This window comes from Bos javanicus, chromosome 7 (assembly GCF_032452875.1).
Source record: "Bos javanicus breed banteng chromosome 7, ARS-OSU_banteng_1.0, whole genome shotgun sequence".
NCBI lineage: Eukaryota > Metazoa > Chordata > Mammalia > Artiodactyla > Bovidae > Bos > Bos javanicus.
Window position 1 is genome coordinate 53,875,023 of NC_083874.1, and position 19,832 is coordinate 53,894,854.

General features: G+C 35.6%; 1 protein-coding gene and 1 long non-coding RNA gene across 10 annotated transcripts in view; one reads left to right on the forward strand and one right to left on the reverse strand.

The window, feature by feature from the left end:
- The window catches only part of LOC133251417 (uncharacterized), a 78,785-nt gene that overhangs the window by 28,395 nt on the left and 30,558 nt on the right, over positions 1–19,832 (forward strand). Inside the window, exon 2 of the long non-coding RNA XR_009737612.1 lies at positions 3,508–3,607. This is a non-coding gene — a long non-coding RNA (uncharacterized LOC133251417). The remainder of the gene's footprint in view (positions 1–3,507; positions 3,608–19,832) is intronic.
- NR3C1 (nuclear receptor subfamily 3 group C member 1) overlaps positions 4,092–19,832 on the reverse strand; it is a 120,108-nt gene continuing 104,367 nt past the window's right edge. For 7 of the 9 annotated variants that reach the window (XM_061423844.1, XM_061423843.1, XM_061423848.1 and 4 more), the window contains exons 7-9: positions 19,532–19,662; positions 8,832–8,989; positions 4,092–8,252 (exon numbers count right to left, since the gene is read on the reverse strand). In XM_061423844.1, the coding sequence (XP_061279828.1) occupies positions 8,100–8,252; positions 8,832–8,989; positions 19,532–19,662 (442 nt within the window). In that variant the 3' untranslated portion in view covers positions 4,092–8,099. Of the gene's footprint in view, positions 8,253–8,831; positions 8,990–19,531; positions 19,663–19,832 lie in introns of those variants that run through there. The other 2 variants (XM_061423845.1, XM_061423851.1) reach the window with 2 other exon arrangements.

A 19,832-nucleotide genomic window follows, 5' to 3' on the forward strand; every position in this document is an offset into this window, starting at 1 on the left:
TGGATCATAGAGGATCTTGCTGTTATTTATGTCAGAGTGTATTCTGCTTATGTTTTCCTCTAAGAATTTTATAGCTTCTGGTCTTACATTTCGGTTTTTAATCTATTTTGAGTTTTTCTTTGTGTGTGGTTATTAGGAAGTATTCTAATTCCATTCTTTTACAGATGACTGTCCAGTTTTCCCAGTACTACTTATTGAAGAGGCTGTCTTTGCCCCATTGCATATTCTTGCCTCCTTTGTCAAAAATAAGGTACCATAGGTACGTGGATTTATCTCTGGGCTTTCTATCTTGTTCCATTGGTCTATATTTTTGTTTTTGTGCTAGTACCATACTGTCTTGATGACTGTAGCTTTGTAGTATAGCCTGAAGTCAGGAAAGTTGATTCCTCCAGCTCCATTCTTCTTTCTCAAGATTGCTTTGAGTATTCAGGGTCTTTTGTTACTCTATGTGAATTGTGAAATTTTTTGTTCTAGTTTTGTTGAAAAATGCCATTGGTAATTTGATAGGGATCACACTGAATCTGTAGATTGCATTTGGTCATGTAGTTATTTTCATAATATTGATTCTTCCAACCAAGAACATGCAATATCTGTCCATCTGTTTGTCAACTTTGAATTCTTTCATCAGTGTCTTAGTTTTCTGTATACAGCTCTTTTGTCATCTTAGGTAGATTTACTCCTAGATATTTTATTATTTTTTGTTGCAATGGTGACTGGGATTGATTCCTTAACTTTTGATTTTTCATTGTTAGTTTATAGGAATACAGATGATTTCTGTGTATTGATTTTGTATTGTGTGACTTTGCTAATTATAATAATTTCACTGATTAGCTCTAGTAATTTTCTAGTAGTATCTTTAGGGTTGTCTGTGTATAGTATCATGACAAGGAAGACACCTTCTTATAGGCTTTCCTGAAAATCAGCTGCACCTGCCTTTTGTATTCAAAGTACTTTGTACCAGGTGCTGATACAGTGAACGAAAGTTACACATTTGCTTACATCCACTCTTAGATATCGTGTGTGTGTGTGTGTGTGTGTGTGTATGCTACATACCATAAAACTTACTTTAAGTGTAAATGTTAATGATTTTTATTAAAATTGCTGAGTTGTGTAGCCATCATTATAATCCAATTTTAAAACATTTCCATCTTCTCATAAAGTTCCCTCATACTATTTTCACTTGAGCCCTGATGCCGCCCCAGTCATAGGAAACCATTGACCTGCCTTTTGACTATAGCTTTGCCTTTTCCGGACATCTCATATACACGAAATCAAGTAAGATGTGGTCTCTTTGTGTGAATTCTTTTGCTTGAGGTTCATCCATATTATAGCATGCACCGCTGTCTCTTTTATTGTTGTGTAGTATTCTACTCTGCTTTGCTTATAATTATTTTCTATTGTATGGCTATACATAAGAACTGAAATATAGCTATGCCACATTTTATGTGTTGATTCATTTGTTAATGTCTTATTTGTTATGTATTTATGTTGTTGGACATTTTGGTTTTTGTCTATTATGAAAAATGGTGCTGTGAGTATCTGCATGCAAGTCATTGTATGCCCAGGTTTTATTCCTTTTGAATAGATTCATAGCAGTGTAATTGTTGGACCACGTCTCATCTTTGATTCCTTGAAGGCAGGAACATTACGTTGAAGTTTTTAGTATTGGCTTAGTGGTTGGTGTTTGAATTGGCTCCTCTAGCATGCCTGCCACACAGTGGGTCGGGCAACTGATCAACAGGTATTTATGACATAATTTGATGTTCTGTGAACCCTTGTTTGGTTTTTATGCACACTATATCTCCTGTTACGCCCACTTGGAAAGAATTATTTTTATCTCTATTCTTTGCAATGCTAGCAAACAATCCTAATGGTTTTGGATGATTTAGATTTTTATTTCCAGCATAACTCCATGTATACTCAAAGACAGTATGTGGTAAGACATACTCTAAGACAATGCCACATTAATAGTAACAAAAGCTATGGCTTATTTATACTGTGTATGCATATTATTCTGTTGATTTATGGAGAGGGTATAAAAGATGAATAATATAAACTGTCTTTTATTCAAGTAGGTTGGATAGAGTGAGGAAAGATTTTTGGGTGTCTGATGTGTTCTGTATGAACTGTTTTGTTCTGATGTTAGCTTGTCTGTGACCAAATAAAGTTAGTATGTCTGTGACCAAATAAAGTAAAAAATGTTTCCCTACCAAAGTATGGTTTCATTTTAACTGGGCAACAGAAGCCTGACATAAGAAGACTGGATTCTTTGCACTAAAGCAAATGCTATAAAGTTACTAATGCTGTTAAGAGCCAGGTACTGCCAGTTAATAGAAATTAGCTGAAGTTCTAAGAAAAAATACACTCAAAATTCAGGCTCTTATTTTACTTGCCAAACTAATCATAAATTTTGACTTACATCAGTTTTCATTTATAAATTACTCTCTTCCTGTTTGAGTGTAGCCTATATTCTCTACATAGCTTGAAGAAATGTGTTAATTTTCCTGTGGGTGTTAAGTGAGACAGGTTCCTTGTACAGTATATTTGACAAAACAAAGGGTATTGGACACATGGTAGAACACATGTTTTTGAGAAGGAATTATCATTGTTAAATGTGTAAGTCAAAATTGATATGGTTAAATTAAAATGATTAGGTTAAATGAGATTAGGTCAAAGGCTTGACATAGGATGCTCAACACTGGCTCATTTAATCTAGTTAGGAGCTTCATATTAATAATTTCTCAGTAAGGTTTAAGAGCATGGACTCTGGAGCCAGATGTCCAGTATTTAAAAACAAACAAACAAAAGACAGACCTAAAAAATCCTGCTTAACCACTTGCAAGCTTAGTAACCTAGGTAAGTTGTTTAAGCCACAGTTGTCTCATATAAATACAGTGAGCTTATAAGAGGTCTATAGTAGCACTTTATAGAGTTTCTAAGTTTAAATGAGGTAATATATTGAAACATGATCCCTGGCGTAAAGTAAGTGCTCAGTTAATATAAAATACAAATTTAAAAACAGAAAAGCAACCCCAGTTCCCTTGGAATTTGTAGACTAGAGCCATATTCTCTGACGTGGTAAACAGCCTCATTACAAAGATTTTTCATTCAGATTTCAATAAAATGGGTTAGCAGCTATGAATCAGGTCTTTAAACTCTGAGCTTGTTCCCTTTTTATGAAATGGAGTTATGTTCCTTAGCATTTGTTTTTATTTCATTTGTTTATTGGGTAGGTGAGGATGAACTGCTATATGTGAAAGTATTCTACAAATGTAAGGCTAATACTTGAAATGAAGAGTAAAGCAATAATATGTATACATACTAGTAAGACACTGGGAAGGGAGGCTTCTTACATACTTTTGCAAATGACTGAAGGTAGGAATAGTAATTTTCTTGTTCATATTTGAACTTCAATATTTATCATAGAGTGGGTACACAGCAAATACTTGGTACACATATGACAGGTAAGATAGACTTGGTTTTGACATTGTAATGCCTTTTCCTTAGGGGTGGAGGTCACATGTAGAGAGAAGAGTATTTATAGGGAAGTTTGTCGGCTCATCCAGTTTACGGATATGATTGGACACATTATGCTTTTGGAAATACCGTAAGTTGTACAGAATAACTGCTTTACCATTTGACCCCTCTTGCCTTTACTGTCTATAATATGCAGTATTGCTGTGTTCACCGCATGTTTACGTCCTTTTTTGGAGAAAGAATTGATGTTAATTTAAGTAAGGTAAGAATCTTGATGAGCTAATCAGTTTGTTTACATAAAATAGCATTTTCATGGTAAAGACTGTTAGGTTTGGAAAAGGCTTGAATGAGTTCTTCCTTCCCTTAGTACCCTTTGCAGTAGTTGGCACATGACCGTTTGAGGCACAGATGGGACAGTTCTTGGGTCTTTGGTGCCAGGGTTAAGCTCATTTTGAATTTATGCCGTATTAGCATGTAAACCTGCCACATTGACATTTAAATGTCCTCTTTAGCAGTGTAAGCTCCCTGAAGTGATAACTCTAACTTCGATAGAAGAGGGAAGAAAAGCAGCAGGAAAAGTGAAACTGCATGAGTTCTACAAAAGCATGTTGGAGTCATATAATGAAAAAGCAGATTTTTTTTTTATTATGATGTTTCTCCATATTTGGCATTGCTGTAAATGGCTAACTAACATTTACTGCCAATTCAGTACAAATGTGTGGTTTGGTAATACCAGAACAGCAAATTTAAATGAAAAATAAAAGTTAAACATTTCCACACAAGATTTTACAGTCTGACATTTCACTGCGTAGGTAAAAAGACACTTTTTTTTTAAACTACATATTATTATTCAGCATGAATAAAAAACTACAACTTTTATTTTTTAAACAGGAGTCACTGGTTTTAATTTTTACACATTTTAAAATTACTGTGATAAAAAATAATGAAAAAGCTTCTTAATAATGCCATACACAGTATAATATAGATTTGTCCCCATTATATAGCATTTGTTTAATATACAAAATAGAATATTGACACACTTGAATCTATATGTAGTTAAGCAAGTTATTTGAGGAGGGTATTTTCATACAGCCTTTCGTCAGAAAATAAAATCCTTCTTTCAGGCATTTGCTAGAGAGAAGCTAATCCTTTCCCAAAAACCGGGTCACTAATCCTTGGTGGACCAGGCTGACTGACCATAGTCTGGAAAACGATAAACTTCCATTCCAAGTGGTTAACATGTCCTCCTTCCACTCTTAGTTTCTCTTCTAATTCTCAAACCAGGCACAGAAAAACACATTCATATACAGCTGCAGTCCTTTCAGTGATCTAGCAAGATCAAAATCTTACTGAGGGCTGTCTGTCACAGTTCTTAACTTTTGACAGATCAAAGTATAATAATGATGTCCATTCCATGGTGATGTAGTTTTAGGATATTTAACAGAGAACTAAAATGATAAGACTTAATGATAACTGGTTGTATTGGTAGATATGTAAAATTGGAGTTGCTCATTCTCCCATTCCTCAATTCTGAAGTGAGCCTGGCTTTCCTTTATATATGTATCCAGAGCTCATCCTATGCTAAATACAAAGTTCTTCATAGACACTAATCATATGTTTTCCTTTTGCTGTGTTATTTTTTTTTTCCCCCAGGAGAAGGCAGGTGCACTTTTAGGTTCCCCTCACATAGTTTTAGACAATTGGGTATAAATATATATCCCCAAAACACTTGTCTTGTATCCTATAGCAAGACCTAAAAACACAGAGAGGGTCCCTTTTTCCACCAGTAATTAAAAATACTTTTCAGGATTTGTTGTGACTCATCTATGCATGTCACCTGTCACTAAAGTTACTATACACTTTTATAGTTTGGGATGGCAACATACCAAATATATAGAAAATGAAGCTCCTTTCAGATAGCACCATAGCTTTCTTCACTTAAGTCCATAATTACACTCACACACAATTAAGGTAAAGTTCTTCTTTCCTACATTTTCTAAAAGGTCACAGCTTCTTTTTCCATTTAATGTACAGCTTCCTATAGTTTCATGAATGTCAGTCCATTTCCTTTTAACAACAAAGTGCACTTGTCTTTATTCATTGAGCTCGATTTTTTGGGAGCCAAGGTTGTTGGGGCTAAAATTAAGATTAATGTGTGGTATGCCTTCTGATTTTAACCAGATAATACTCTATAAATGATTAATAATTTATCTTTCAGAAGCTCTTTTTGAAACTTAACACTATCACTGATAATATTCAAGCAGTATTTCTTAGGCACCAAAAATTTCACATCCAGCTGGGTTACAAATCATTTTAAAATACTTTGAGATCAATTTAAAGAATTACAAAAGGAGTATTCCCTTTTTAGAGAGCATTCAAAAAGCAAATGATTACATTTTTATTAAATAACCTCCAAATACTGAAAAATAACAACATTCAAAAAGCATTCAAAGAAAACATAAACATGTCCTCATTTTATTAGGAAATGAACTCTTATAGTATAGAAAGGAATTAGTGTATTATTGGCAGCCTATGAGATTCTGCACTATTTACATATTGCTGGTACCTCTATGCATATTATTGCCAAACTGTTAAACTGTTGGGGAGGCTGTATGTGATGGTGCCTGTAAGTGTGTAAGCACCACCTTTCTGTCCTGTTAACACACTTTAGCGCAAGGGGAGATTTAGTAAACTAAACCTGTGCAGACAGACGCACTGTTGGAATGAAGAGGGTGGACATTCTGGGAGGCAGAGGATTACTTCCTCTCCAATCTGAATGGGAGAGAGCCTCAATAACCTTCATGGTGCACAGGGCCAGTCTCCAATTCTCTCTTCCTCTAGAGCAAACCTGTTTGGTTTCTGAGACCATTGCTGCCTGTATGAATGCTTGCACACGTTATAAATCATATAGGTTATCCATCAACATTTCTTTGACCCCTACAAAAAATATATAACATGTCATGATAAAACAATCTCATCTAAAAATCATTCTTATTTTACACTATACAAGCTATTTTACAATCATTTTAATAAATTGCATGTAAAGCTGCAGTAGCCCTTCCCTTCCCAGATTAGTGAATACCAATATGATATATATCTGAAACTATAACTAAATATAAAAATATATTAGAAGTTTCATATTTTTAATATTAGATTTTCCATTTTCTATTACACAAATAATTTGGCCACCTTGAATAGAAATCGGATTTCTTGTGGCTTAGTAAATGTAAGTTTTGAGTTTACAGAAAGTTGGTAAGGTGCACACAGAAAGGGCTACTACAGCTTCTATCTTGTTTAAAATGATAATTCTCAACAGTGAGAAGGAGAAATTCACATGACTTTCATTAAACTCTATGGCACACATAAGGCTGTGAGGGATGTATAGTTTTATGAACATGGAAGTCTGACATACAGTTCTAAATCAGAAAAATCAGTAGCTGAGCTTTCCTGTATCCCCAGGAAAGAAAGACCAATTGGTGACAAATGGGAATGTGAAAATGGGTGTCTAGCCACTTTTGCCATATTAGAGATTTTTGGGAGGGGGTAAAGTTTAGTGGGAGGAATTACTTGGACTGGTTAAAAACACTCAATTGTGTTTCAGCTGGTTATCTGGAATTATAACTTTTAGGAAGTTTTACAAACGACAGCAGAAGGTCCTGAAAGACAGTTTACCACCTTTCTTCCCATCTAACCATTGCAGAGATAGGTAGGGCGTTAGGTACAAACAGGGCCTCTTGATAGTTTTTTTTTTTTTTTAAATTAGTCTTTCGCAATCCACGGTTTACCCAGCAGGTTACTGGACTAGGTGCTCTACACCGGTTAGGACGGTTAATTTGCACAATCTATATAATTCTCCACTGAAGCAAATATATACAAAATGTGAGCTTTTTTGACAAGAAAACTGGAGATTTGAGTCAATTTTTGTGGTCTTCTGATAGCTAACTGCCATCAGGTTAGAAGCACCGACCCATTTTCACACAGAAGATTAATGTTTAGAGTTCAATTAGGAAAGCTATGAACTAGCTGCCCATCTTAAACAGCTGTACAATAACTTGAATACAAAAATTATGTAAGAAAAAATGAGCAAGCGTAGTTCACTGAATATAAAGGAAATTGTTAAAACCAGACAGTAATAGCTATAAAAGGCACAACTTCCCTTTTCTGATATACACTTGTAAACTTTGTTTCAGGTTTCCATGCATAAATCAAAAAAATGCTATCCTAGCTAAACAGGGGAAATATACCAACAAAAAGTCTAAAAAATTTTGTCCAGCCAACTGTGAAAAGTATGAGCAGAAAGTTTATCACACAGACTTCGGGCACTGGTGGTTTAGGTGCCATCCTTCTCTGAAAGTGGAGCTTATACACCCACGTTATTGGCTCTAATTTCGGGGATCCACCAACTCTCACTTTCTACGTTGCCCATCACTGAAAAGTGACAGCTCAACTGCTTCTGTTGCCAAGTCTTGGCCCTCTTTAAACCACATGTAGTGCATATTCAAAACAAAAACAAAATCCAGACAAAAACAAAAAAGTAAAACTGCTACAGGACAGATTGATAGTTTGTACAATAAAAGCTATAAATTCAACCTTCTTTAAGGCAACCTTTCTTATTAAGGCAGTCACTTTTGATGAAACAGAAGTTTTTTGATATTTCCACTTGAATATTTTGGTATCTGATTGGTGATGATTTCAGCTAACATCTCTGGGAATTCAATACTCATAGTCTTATCCAAAAATGTTTGGAAGCAATAGTTAAGAAGATTTTCAACCACCTGCAAGAGAAGATACAGTGATGATCAGTCTTAAGAACTTAGCAGTAGAGACATCTCATGCTTGTTTTGCCCCTCCCCCCACACACAGTTTTTTTAAAATTTCTGACCTGGAATATACCAATCTGCTGGAATTGCCCAGGTAAGAAAGAAGTTTACTTAAATAAAATGAGCACTTGGTTACCAAAGACATTTTGAATTTCTTAAATTGTATATAGAATTACATGGAATTAAGTGCTTCATGATGAATTGTGATACCACAGTATATGAAGGACACATTCAAACTTACTGGATAAATTCATACAGAAACAGGGAATTATACCTTTTAAAAAAAAGTACCATTACATTATGTACTAGTATTTTGATGTTAGATGCATATGACTAGATGAAATGGTATTTCATAATTGACTGTAGGAGAACTGTGTGCCAAACTGAACTTCACAGTCTAAAATTAAACCATGACCAAAATCAATGAGTGGGGGGACCCCAAAACTATTGCTATATAATTATATACACTAATCAGGACATACTTTATGTCTCAGGAAATTCTTTTGATACTTGGATTTTTTGTTTGACACTTACATCATGCATGGAGTCCAAGAGTTTTGTCAGTTGATAAAACCGCTGCCAGTTCTGACTGGAGTTTCCTTCCCTCTTGACAATGGCTTTTCCTAGCTCTTTGATATAGGTCATTCTAATTTCATCAAATAGTTCTTGACTCTTCAAGCCTTCCTTGGGAACTGAAAGATTAATTGTAATAAAGAATTTTCTTGTGATAACTTTTCATACATACAAATAGGACATTTATCAGTAATAGATCATTTCATGTTTTACACTGTATTTAATGCACTCTTAAAATATAAGCATTTTGAAGGATTATGAAACTATAGCCACATGAGAATATGGGATAATAGAAAATTGGAGGATGTAACTTTGGGTTTATCATGTTGTTTCTCATCTGTAAATGGATCTAGTAAACACCTTCCTCCTTAGTTCACAAAGCTAGTTTGAAGACCAAACAAATAATACACTGTCATTCTGCCCTTGAGTTTAATTCTAGTAAAGACATAGATGGCTTCAACAGTAGTGTTTATTCCACCAATTACATCTTGGAATATCTGTGATATAACCAATTAGGACCTTAAAATCAGCATGCAGTACATTTTATTAATGTGTAAACATACTGAGTTGATATGATTCTAATCTAAAAACAAACTTGATTTTTTTATGTGGTTTATATGTATGCTTTACTGGGGAGCAAATATCTGCCTTTCCTTATGTATAGAAATACAGAAAATACCTCATGGATCATAAAATTAGTATAAGAGTACTCTTCAGGAAACAATACTAGGAAGAAGGACTGTGAACAGAGGATTAAGATTAATCATAGTTTCACTTGGTCTTGCAGAGATTATGACTTGTGGATACTACATTTCTTAAAGTGTGCTCCAAGGAACTCTGGTTCTGTGTTAATAATGATTAGGGGGAAAAGGATTTGATGATCAGAATTTAGCAAAACTAGATGTTTCAATACCAAGTTAGGCAGATTTTTGGATTTCAGGACTTCTTAGAGCTGTAATTATGCACTCTCCAGGGATCCCATGGACTGGGGCCTGTCAGGTTCCCCTGTCTATGGAATTCTCCAGGCAAGAGTATTGGAGTGGGTTGCTATTCCCTTCTTCAGGGGATCTTCCCCACCCAGGGGTTGAACCTGGGTCTCCCACATTGCAGGCAGATTCTTTACTGTGTGAGCTACCAGGGAAGCCCACTCTCCAAGGAGGGGGAACAAATCCTTTTCCAAACGTAAACTTCATTTCTACTGACATCTTAGAAAATGCTAGAACAGAGGAAAAGCAGTGTGTTTAGGATAAGTCTTTTTAATTCTTACTTGCCAGGTGGACTTCAGTATAACCTCCCTGAGCCCTTGTTTCCTACTCCTTTCTTCCTCAGTGAGTTAAATATATTTTTAAAAATTTATTTTTTAAATTTAGATGTAATTAGTGTGTAACACTGTATTAGTTTCAAGTGTACACATGATGATTCAGTATTTGTATATACTGCAGAATGATCACCACAGCAAGTCTAGGTAACATCCATCACTATAAATTGTTTCAAAACTTTATTTCTTGTGATGAAAGTTTTAAAATTTACTGTTAGCAGTTTTCAGATATACAATATCATATTATTAACTACAGACACCATTACATCTCCATGACTGGAAGTTTGTACTCTCTAAACCCTTCACTCATTTCTCTCATCCCCCAACACCCCCACCCCCAAACACACAGACCTCTGGTATTTGTTAATTTGTACTCTGTATCCATGGGCTTTTGTTTTTAGATTACATGTACAAGTAAGATGTATGTGGTATTTGTCTTCTTTGACTGATTTCACTTAGCACAATGCCCTCAAGGTCCATCCATGTTGTTGCAAGTGGTGAAGTTTCATTTTTTTCTTATGGTTGAATAATATCTCATTGAATCATCCATCAGTGGACATTTAGGTTGTTTTCATATCTTGGCTATTATAAATTATTCTGCAGTGAACGTGAGGGTGCACGTATCTTTTCCAGTTTATTTCTTTGTATTCTACGGTTAAATACCCCGAAGTGAAATTGCTGGGTCATATAGTAATTCTATTTTTAATTTGCTAAAGAACCTCCATACTGTTTTCTGTAGTGGCTGCACCAATTTAAATCCCCTAAAGAGTGCAGAGAGGTCTTCTTTTTCTCCACACCTTTGCCAATACTTTTTGTCTTCGGATGTTTTTATTAATAGTCATCCTGATTGATGTTAAGGTGGTATTTCAGTGTACTGTTGATTTGCAAGCATTTCCCAGATGACTAATAATGTAAAGCACCTTCTTATATACATATTGATTATTTGTATGTCTTTGTGAGATACCTGTTCAGGTTCTAAGCCCATTCAAAAAATCCGGATATTAGTTCTTTTGCTGTTGACTTGTATGAATTCTTTTATTTGTAGATATTAACCTCTTATCAGATACATGATTTGCAAATACTTCCTGTCATTTGGCAGATTACCCCTTCATTTTGTTGATGGTTCCCTTTGCTGTGTAGCTGTCTAGTTTGATATAGTCTCATTTGTTTACTTTTGTTGCCTTTGCTTTTGATGTCTGAGCCAAAAAATCAACCTCAAGACTGACATCAAGGAGCTTACTGCCTATATTTTCTTCTGGGACTTTTATGATTTCAGAACATATATTCAAGTCCATATGATCCATTTTGAGTTAACTTCTGTGTATGGTGTGAGATGGTAATCCAGTTTCATTCTCTTGGATCCAGTTTTCCCAACATCTTTATTGAAAAGACTGCCCTTTTCCCATTGTATATTGTTAGTTCCTTTGTCATTAATTCATTGATAATACATATATTGTGGGTTTACTTCTTGGCTCTCAGTTGTGTTCCAATAATCTATGTGAATGGGCCTGTGCCAGTACAGTACTGTTTGGATGACTACAGCTTTGTAATATAGTTTGAAACCAAGGTGTAAGTTCAGCTTTGTTGTTTCTCAAGTTTGCTTTGGCTATTCTGGATTTTCTGTGCTTCCATACAAATTTTAGGAATATTTGTTCTATTTCTGTGACACATGCCATAGGAATTTTATAGAGATTGCACTCTATCTGTTGATTACTTTGAATAGTAAGGACACTTTGACACTATTAATTCTTCTAATCCATAAGCATGGACTGTCCATTTATTTTTTGTTTTCTTCAGTTTTGTTCATCAGTGTCTTACAGTTTTCATTGTGCAAGTCTTTTGCCTCTGTGGTTAAATTTATTCCTAGGTTTTTAAATTCTTTTTGATGCAGTTGTAAATGGAATTGTTTCCTTAATTTCCCTTACTGCTAGTTTGTTTGGAATGCATTGAGACGCAACAGATTTTTGTAAATTGAATTTGTATCCTGAAACTTTATTGAATTTACTAGCTCGAACAGTATTTTTTGATGTCATCTTTAGGGTTTCTCTATATAAAATCAGATCATTTGCAAACAGAGTTTTACTTAAAAACTTAAAAATGTTTTTTTCCTAATGGTTTTACTTCCAGTTAAACAGGCAGTAATAATTAGAACACTCAGGATGTGCCGACCCCAATTGGAATTTTTACTTCTTCCTTTTTGATTTGGATGCCTTTTCTTTCTCTTACTTAATTGGTCTGGCTAGAACTTGGTTAACTAGAAGTGGCTACAGTGGGCATCTTTGCCTCATTCCTTATTTCAGAGGAAGAGCTTTCAGCTTTTCACTATTGAGTAATGATGTTAGCTGTGGGCTTGTCATATATGGCCTTTATTATGGTCAGGTACTATACCTGGTTTATTGGTATTTTCTATCATAAATGGATGTTGAATTTTGTCAATGCGTTTTCTGCACTTAGATTTTTATCCTTCATTTGGTTAATGTAGTATATCACTCTTACTGGATTTTGATTAGGATTAGACCAAAAACAACATATGAAAATATTGATTCCATAAAGCAAACTTGACACCTTTAGGATATCAGTGTTAGTGCAAATGAAGGCCACTTACTCAAGAGTGTTAGACCTGTGTTCAGAGTGGGTTAATTTTTACACATTATTATATTACAGGTAATCTAGTTATTGCTGATTTTTAAAGTAATGATTTCTTCTTAATAACTTTTTTCCCATGCTGGTTTTCCTCATTGTAAAAATTAGGTGAGAAACCTATTCAGTATTTATATTTAGAAGACTTTCATCCATCCCAAGTTACCACAAATATTCCTTGGGATTTTTGCTTTATGTTGTTTGGGGCCATATATTCAGAATTATTTTTCTGGTGAGTAGAATGCTTTATGTAGTGAAATCTCTAAATATAGAACTGTTTTGGGGGGGGCCTTAGTGTTTATTTTTATAGTAATATAGCTGCTTCAGATTGCTTTTGGGTAAAACAGTGGTCAGCAATGGCCCCTTCCTACCTGTAGCCTGTTTTTGTAAATAAAGTATCATTGGAACACAGCCACACCTGTACTCTTTAAGCATCATTCATGACCATGTTCATGTCACAAGGGGCAGAACTGAGTATCTCTGACAGAGATTGTATGCAACGCTGAAATCATTTACCATCTGGCCTTTTACAGAAAGTATGCCACGAAGGCCATATACTACACTATGCATAGTATATCCTTTTACCTCAGCTACTCAACATCCATATATATATATATATCCTATAAATAGCAGAGTTGGATTGTTTTCTTAAAACTAGTCTTGCACTTTCTGTATATTTTTATCTTGGAGCATTTAGTCCATCTACATTTAATGAAATTGCTGATATATTTGAACTTATTTGTACAATCAGTGTATTTGTTACTTCCTCCTATCATGCCTTTGTTTATGCTTCCCCTCCGCCCTCAACTTTCTCTCATTTCTTTTATTCTTTTGTTTTTTTCTTACCATGTTCTCCCCCAAAGTCCTCATGGTTTGATAATGTACTTTGTATACTCTTTAAGAAATTTAAACACTCATCTTTAACTTTTCAAAGGCTCCTTTTTTCTTCTTTGCCTATATGTAATTATTGTGTAGTTCTATTTTATAACTTCCCAAAGACATTATTACTGTTATTTTACAGTTAGTTTAAATGTATCTAAATATTTGCCACTTTCTTTATTCTGTTTTCCATCAAGATACTACTTTCCCGTAGCCTAGGTATATCCCTTAATATTACTTTACTGAGGATCTGTGGTGGCAAATTCTCTTTTGACCTTCATTAAAAAAAAAAAGACTGTGTATATTAGGCCTTTCAAATTTAAAGTGATTGTTTGAGATATCTACATTAATCTCTACCATGTTTGTAACTTATCTATTCATTTTTCTTATTTCCTTTTTCTGCCTTTTCTAGTCTGAGTATTCATGTGATTCTGTTTCCTCTTGGTGTATCAATTATGACTTCCTAAAGTTGTTTTTAGTGGCTGCCCTAGAATTTGAAATATACATTTATAACTAATCTGCATCTTCTTTCAAATAACACTTCAGTATTTTTATAGGTACTGTAGGTACCTTAAAACCTCATCAGTGGATGTTGAATCTATCATGGGTGATCTTTTTCTTTTAACGGTAAATAGTTCACTCTACTACTTTCCTGCTTGCATGATTTCTAATGAGAATTCTAATGTAATTTATATCCTTCCTTTATAAGGAATGGTAAGCTGTTTTCCCCTCTGGCCTTTTCCTTTATTGTCTTTAGTTTTCTGTAGTTTTGAGTACAATATGCCTAGGTGCAGCTTTTTTGGTATTTATCTATCTTTCTGGATATTTTCTGAGCTTCCTGGATGTGTTTTGCTGTCTGTCATTAATTTTGGAAATTTATCAGCATTTATTGCTTCAAATATTTCTTCTCTTCCTTTTCCTATCTCTCTTAACTGAGATAGGAAGGTAAAGGGGACTGGAATTGCCTATTTGCCCTTTCCCCTAGGATAGAAAGGGGATCTTCTCTGATTTTCATCATTAGAATTTGATGGGGTTTCTCAAGGTAAACCCCAGAGAACTGTGGGGGGGAACCCCTGAAGACTGGGTCTTCAGAGTTCTTATATAGTGAAGTGAAAGTCGCTCAGTCATCTCCGACTCTTTGTGACCCCATGGGCTATACAGTCCATGAAATTCTCCAGGCCAGAATACTGGAGTGGGTAGCTGTTCCCTTTTCCAGGGGATCTTCCCAACCAAGGGACTGAATCCAGGCCTCCTGCATTGTGGGTGGATTTTTTACCAGCTGAGCCACAAAGGAAGCCCAAGAAAACTGGAGTGGGTAGCCTATGCCTTCTCTAGCAGATCTTCGTGACCCAGGAATCAAACCAGGGTCTTCTGCATTGCAGGGGGATTCTTTACCAACTGAACTATCAGAGAAGCCCTGATATCAGGGTTCTTAACACTCCAGCTATTCCTTACTTGGTCTTCAGAAATACATCAAAGATACCATAAGTGTTTCTGCATTACTGGGTCCAGTAGCTTCTGTTTCCAGGAAACTGATCTTGGCTGTGGTCCTCTGTATTTGCCTGTTTCTCCAGATTTTGATGTTAGTGGTTTGTCCTGTGACCTTACTTCTCAGATGGATCTTTAAAAAAGTTATTGTCAGTTTGCCTAGCTTTTTCTTATTTGTGAGGATGGGAGCAATAACTGCAAGTTGTTTAATTGTGAGAGTTTAAATTGGAAATCCACTCTCTTTTTTCAGTTTTTCTCCCCCTTTAACTTTTTTTAAAAAATTAGTTCACTTTCTTCAATTGCTGCTGTTCTGGAAAGTTTCCAGCCATTATCTCTTTGTATAGTATCTTTTCACCTTTCATCTTGGATCTTTGATTATAAGACGACCATATGAATGGGTTACTAATGTGTTGTTAATGATCTGCTAAGCTGGTCACCACTGGGTGCAGGAAGCTTTATTCATTTACATCATTGTGCTATGAATGAATGTTATGTTTCTTATGTTATTATGATGTGAAAAGAGTTGTGAAGTACTGTTTTAGACTTTCTCTCTCAATCATGCCTCTTATCTTTGTTCATACATATACACAAATGCACATTAAAAATGTATTCTGGCTAACGTCTTTAGATGTATATTTCAGTTTAAATGTCTCTACAAATATGTCTAATCTGCCTTTAGATCCATCTTTTTTTTTTTTCCCCCAATTGCACTTGTCTTTAAATTTACTGAATATACTAATTTACCAGTCTTGGCAACTACCCTCTAAGAGAAAGCTAGCTTCAAGTGCAGCTCTTCTCTTCAGGTACCTGCCTGCATGTAGTGTTAAATTCTTTAAGTTCAGCATATCTTAATGGAAGGTTAGGACACTTCTAGTGTTCTGTCAGGGTAGCAGTCTAATTATATCTTAAGATACATATTTTCATCCTTCTAAGCACCCCCCCCTTTTTTTTAAACCAAAAGGTTAGTATCTTGGCATTGACCTGTACCTGGATATTATCAACCCTAATGATTGATTATCAGAACTTTCCCTGTTTACTTCAACAGTATCAAGCTCACTGCTTTAACAAGGGTACTGTTACAGGTAACCTTAAAAAATTAGCTTTTTTAAAATGGGTTGTGGAAAATTTTCTTACTTTGGAATATCACTAATATTCCTTAAGTCCCATGACATTAAACAGCAAAAATAGTATGAAAGCATTAAGGTTGATGTGTGGTTTGGAAACACTTAAATAGATATAGTCATGTAGTCATGTAAGGGGCTTCCCTGGTGGCTCAGACAGCAAAGAATCTGCCTGTAATGTGGGAGGCCCGGGTTTGATCCCTGGGTAGGAAAGATTCCCTGGAGGAGGGCATGGCAACTCACTCCAGTATTCTTGCCTGGAGAATCCCCATGGACAGAGGAGCCTGGTGGGCTACAGACCAAGGGGTCAGTAAAGAGTTGGACACAACTGAGTGATAAAGCAGTCATGTACACCATCTGTAGATTATTTAGCCACTTTGAAACCACAGTTACTAATGGAATGAAGGCTTTAAAAAATTGGAACGCTATTTATATGAAAGAGGTATTCAGCTATCAACTCCGCATCTTATAAAGTTTATAATGCCTGCTGGTTCACAGACCTTCTTTCATTAGTTGTTGAAAATGCCACATTTTTACTAATATAGACAAGATACTTGGTATTTTCCAGAAGTTTTCTAGTTTGCCTTTGCTTGCTGAAAGTAGTCTCACTGAAGTTCATATACCAATTTATGTAAACTTTCAAGATAGTGTTGTTCCTTTCTAGATAAAACATCTCTGTCCACAGTCCAGCTCCAGTGCTGCATTAACCTTCTTTAATAGTACTCAAGCTCACTTTTTGTAGGTCATCCTTTTCTTTCATAATTTCTTTCTTGTAAAGTAATTTTTATTGGGAGTATAGTTGACTCACAATATTCTTAGTTTCTGCTGTACAGCAGAGTGAACCAGTTATACATGTAGCCACTCTTTTTTTAGATTCTTTTCCCATACAGGTAATTACAGAGTATTGAGTAGAGTTCCCTGTGCTGTATGGTATGTTATTATATTTTATATACAGTAATGTGTATGTTTCCCAATTTATCCCTCCCACCCATCCCCCTTGGTAACCTTAGTTTATTTCCCTACAACTATGACTATTTCTGTTTTGTAAATAACTTCATTTGTGTGTAAGCAATGTTGTTGTTCAGTTGCCCAATTGTTTCTCACTCTTTTTGACACCATGGATTGCAGCATGCCAGGCCTCCCTGTCCCTCATCATCTCCTGGAGTTTGCCCAAGTTCATGTACATTACATCAGTACATGTAATGTACCATCCAGCCATCTCATCTTCTGTTGCCTTCTCCTTTTGCCATGTCATCTTCTGTTGCCCCCTTCTCCTTTTGCCTTCAGTCTTTCCCACTATCAGAGTCTTTTCCAATGAACTGGCTCTTCACATCAGGTGGCCAAAGTATTGGTGCTTCAGCATCAGTGCTTCCAATGCATATTTAGGGTTGAATTCCTTTAAGATTGACTGGTTTGATTTCCTTGCTGTTCAAGGGACTCTCGAGTATTCTCTAGCACCACAGTGTGAAAGCATCAATTCTCTGGCACTCTGCCTTCTTTAAGGTCCAACTCTTACAGTCGTACCATGACTACTGGACAGACCATAGCCTTGACTATATGGACCTTTGTCAGCAAAGTAATGTCTTTGCTTTTTAACACTGTCTAGGTTTGTCTAGCTTTCCTGCCAAGCAGCAGTTGTCTTATGATTTCATGGCTGCAGTCACCATCCACAGTGATATAAGCAGTATCACGTGATATTTGTCTTTCCCTGACTTACTGTGTATGACAGACTCTGGGTCCATCCATGTTGCTATAGATGGCATTATTTTGTTTGTTACTTTTTTTATGACGGAGTAATATTTCATTGTATATATGTACCACATCTTATTTATCCATTTCTCTGTGGATGGACATTTAAGTTGCTTCCAGGTTGCTGGCTATTATAAACAGTGCTGCAGTGGACACTGGAGTGCTGCATGTATCTTTTGGAATTGTGGTTTTCTTTGGTTATGTGCCCAGGAGTGGAATTACTAGATCATATGGTAGTTCTCTTTTTAGTTTTGAAAGAACCTGTATACTGGGGCTTCCCAGGTGGTGCTAGTGGTAAAGAACCTGCTTGTCAATGCAGGAAATATAAGAGATGCAGGTTCAATCCCTGCCTTGGGAAGATCCCTTGGAAGAGGGCATGGCAACCTACTCCAGTATTCTTGCCTGGAGAATCCCATGGACAGAGGAGTCTGGAGGGCTACAGTCTACAGGGTTGCAGAGTTGGACATGACTGAAGCAACTCAGTATGCACAACACATGCTGTTCTCCATAGTGGTTGTACCAATTGATACTCCTACCAACAGTGTAAAAGGGTTTCCTTTTCTCCACACCCTCTCCAGCATTTATTATTTCTAAATTTTGATGGCCATTCTGACTGATGTGATACCTCATTGTACTTTTGATTTGCATTTCTTTAATAATCAGTGATGTTGAGCATCTTTTCATGTGCTGTTTAGCCATTTGTATGTCTTCTTTGGAGAAATGTCTGTTTAGAGCTGCCTATCTTTTGATTTAGTTGTTTTGTTTTTGATACTGAGTTGCATGAATTGTTTGTGTACTTTGGAGATTAATCCCTTGTTCACTTCGGTTGCAAATTTTTTCTCTCATTCTGTGGGTTGTCTTTTTGTTTTGTTTATGGTTCTTTGCTGTGCAAAAGCTTTTAAATTTAGGTCCCATCCATAATTTCTTATACATAGTATAAGAAATATGTCATTGGATTTAATGTATTATTAGTCATTGTATAACTAAAATTTTTGACTAAGTAACTGAGTTTGAGCAAGCTCCGGGAGTTGGTGATGGACAGGGAAGCCTGGTGTGCTGCAGTCCATGGGGTCACAAAGAGTCAGACACGACTGAGTGAGTGAACTGAACAGTGTTGTATAGAAAAATCATTCAAGCTGGCATGCTTTCTCTGTGTCTTCTGTAGTGGAAGTGTAAAAAGTTGTAGGAAGGAAGAAGGCTATAGATATTCCAGATCAGCAGTGACTTCCTCCTTCCTGCCATGTGGTTCATATACCTCTCCATTTCTCCATGATACTTATCTATCTTATTAATCTTAACCTTTCTAAAATTTTACATTTATGAAAATCTAAAGTACCAGGAAATAGTAGAGGTATAATTATTTAGTGCTTTGTATACAAACAAACCTTTATTTCTAGACTTCTATGTTTTATGTTTTTGACATATTTCAGAAGTCAATTTTAGAAGAGAATAGGTGTTCCACCAACCTGAAGAGAGGAGCAGTAAGGTTTTCATACAGAGATACTCTTCGTAAGATACCTGAAGCCTGTTTAACTCAGAGGAAACATATAGCATATGTTTACATTGGTCATACATGCAGGGTAAAGCCATTCTCTGCCTGTGGAAGACAAATATCAAGTGTTTGAGTTAAACAGAAGTAATTCTTGTTCCGCAAAAAAGTACTTTTCTGTTTGATTTTGCAAAGCGTTCTATTAACTCATCTACCTATTGCAATTAACGTGAATTCCCTCTGATCTGAATTTTGGAAAGCTTTCCTTAAGTATTTAG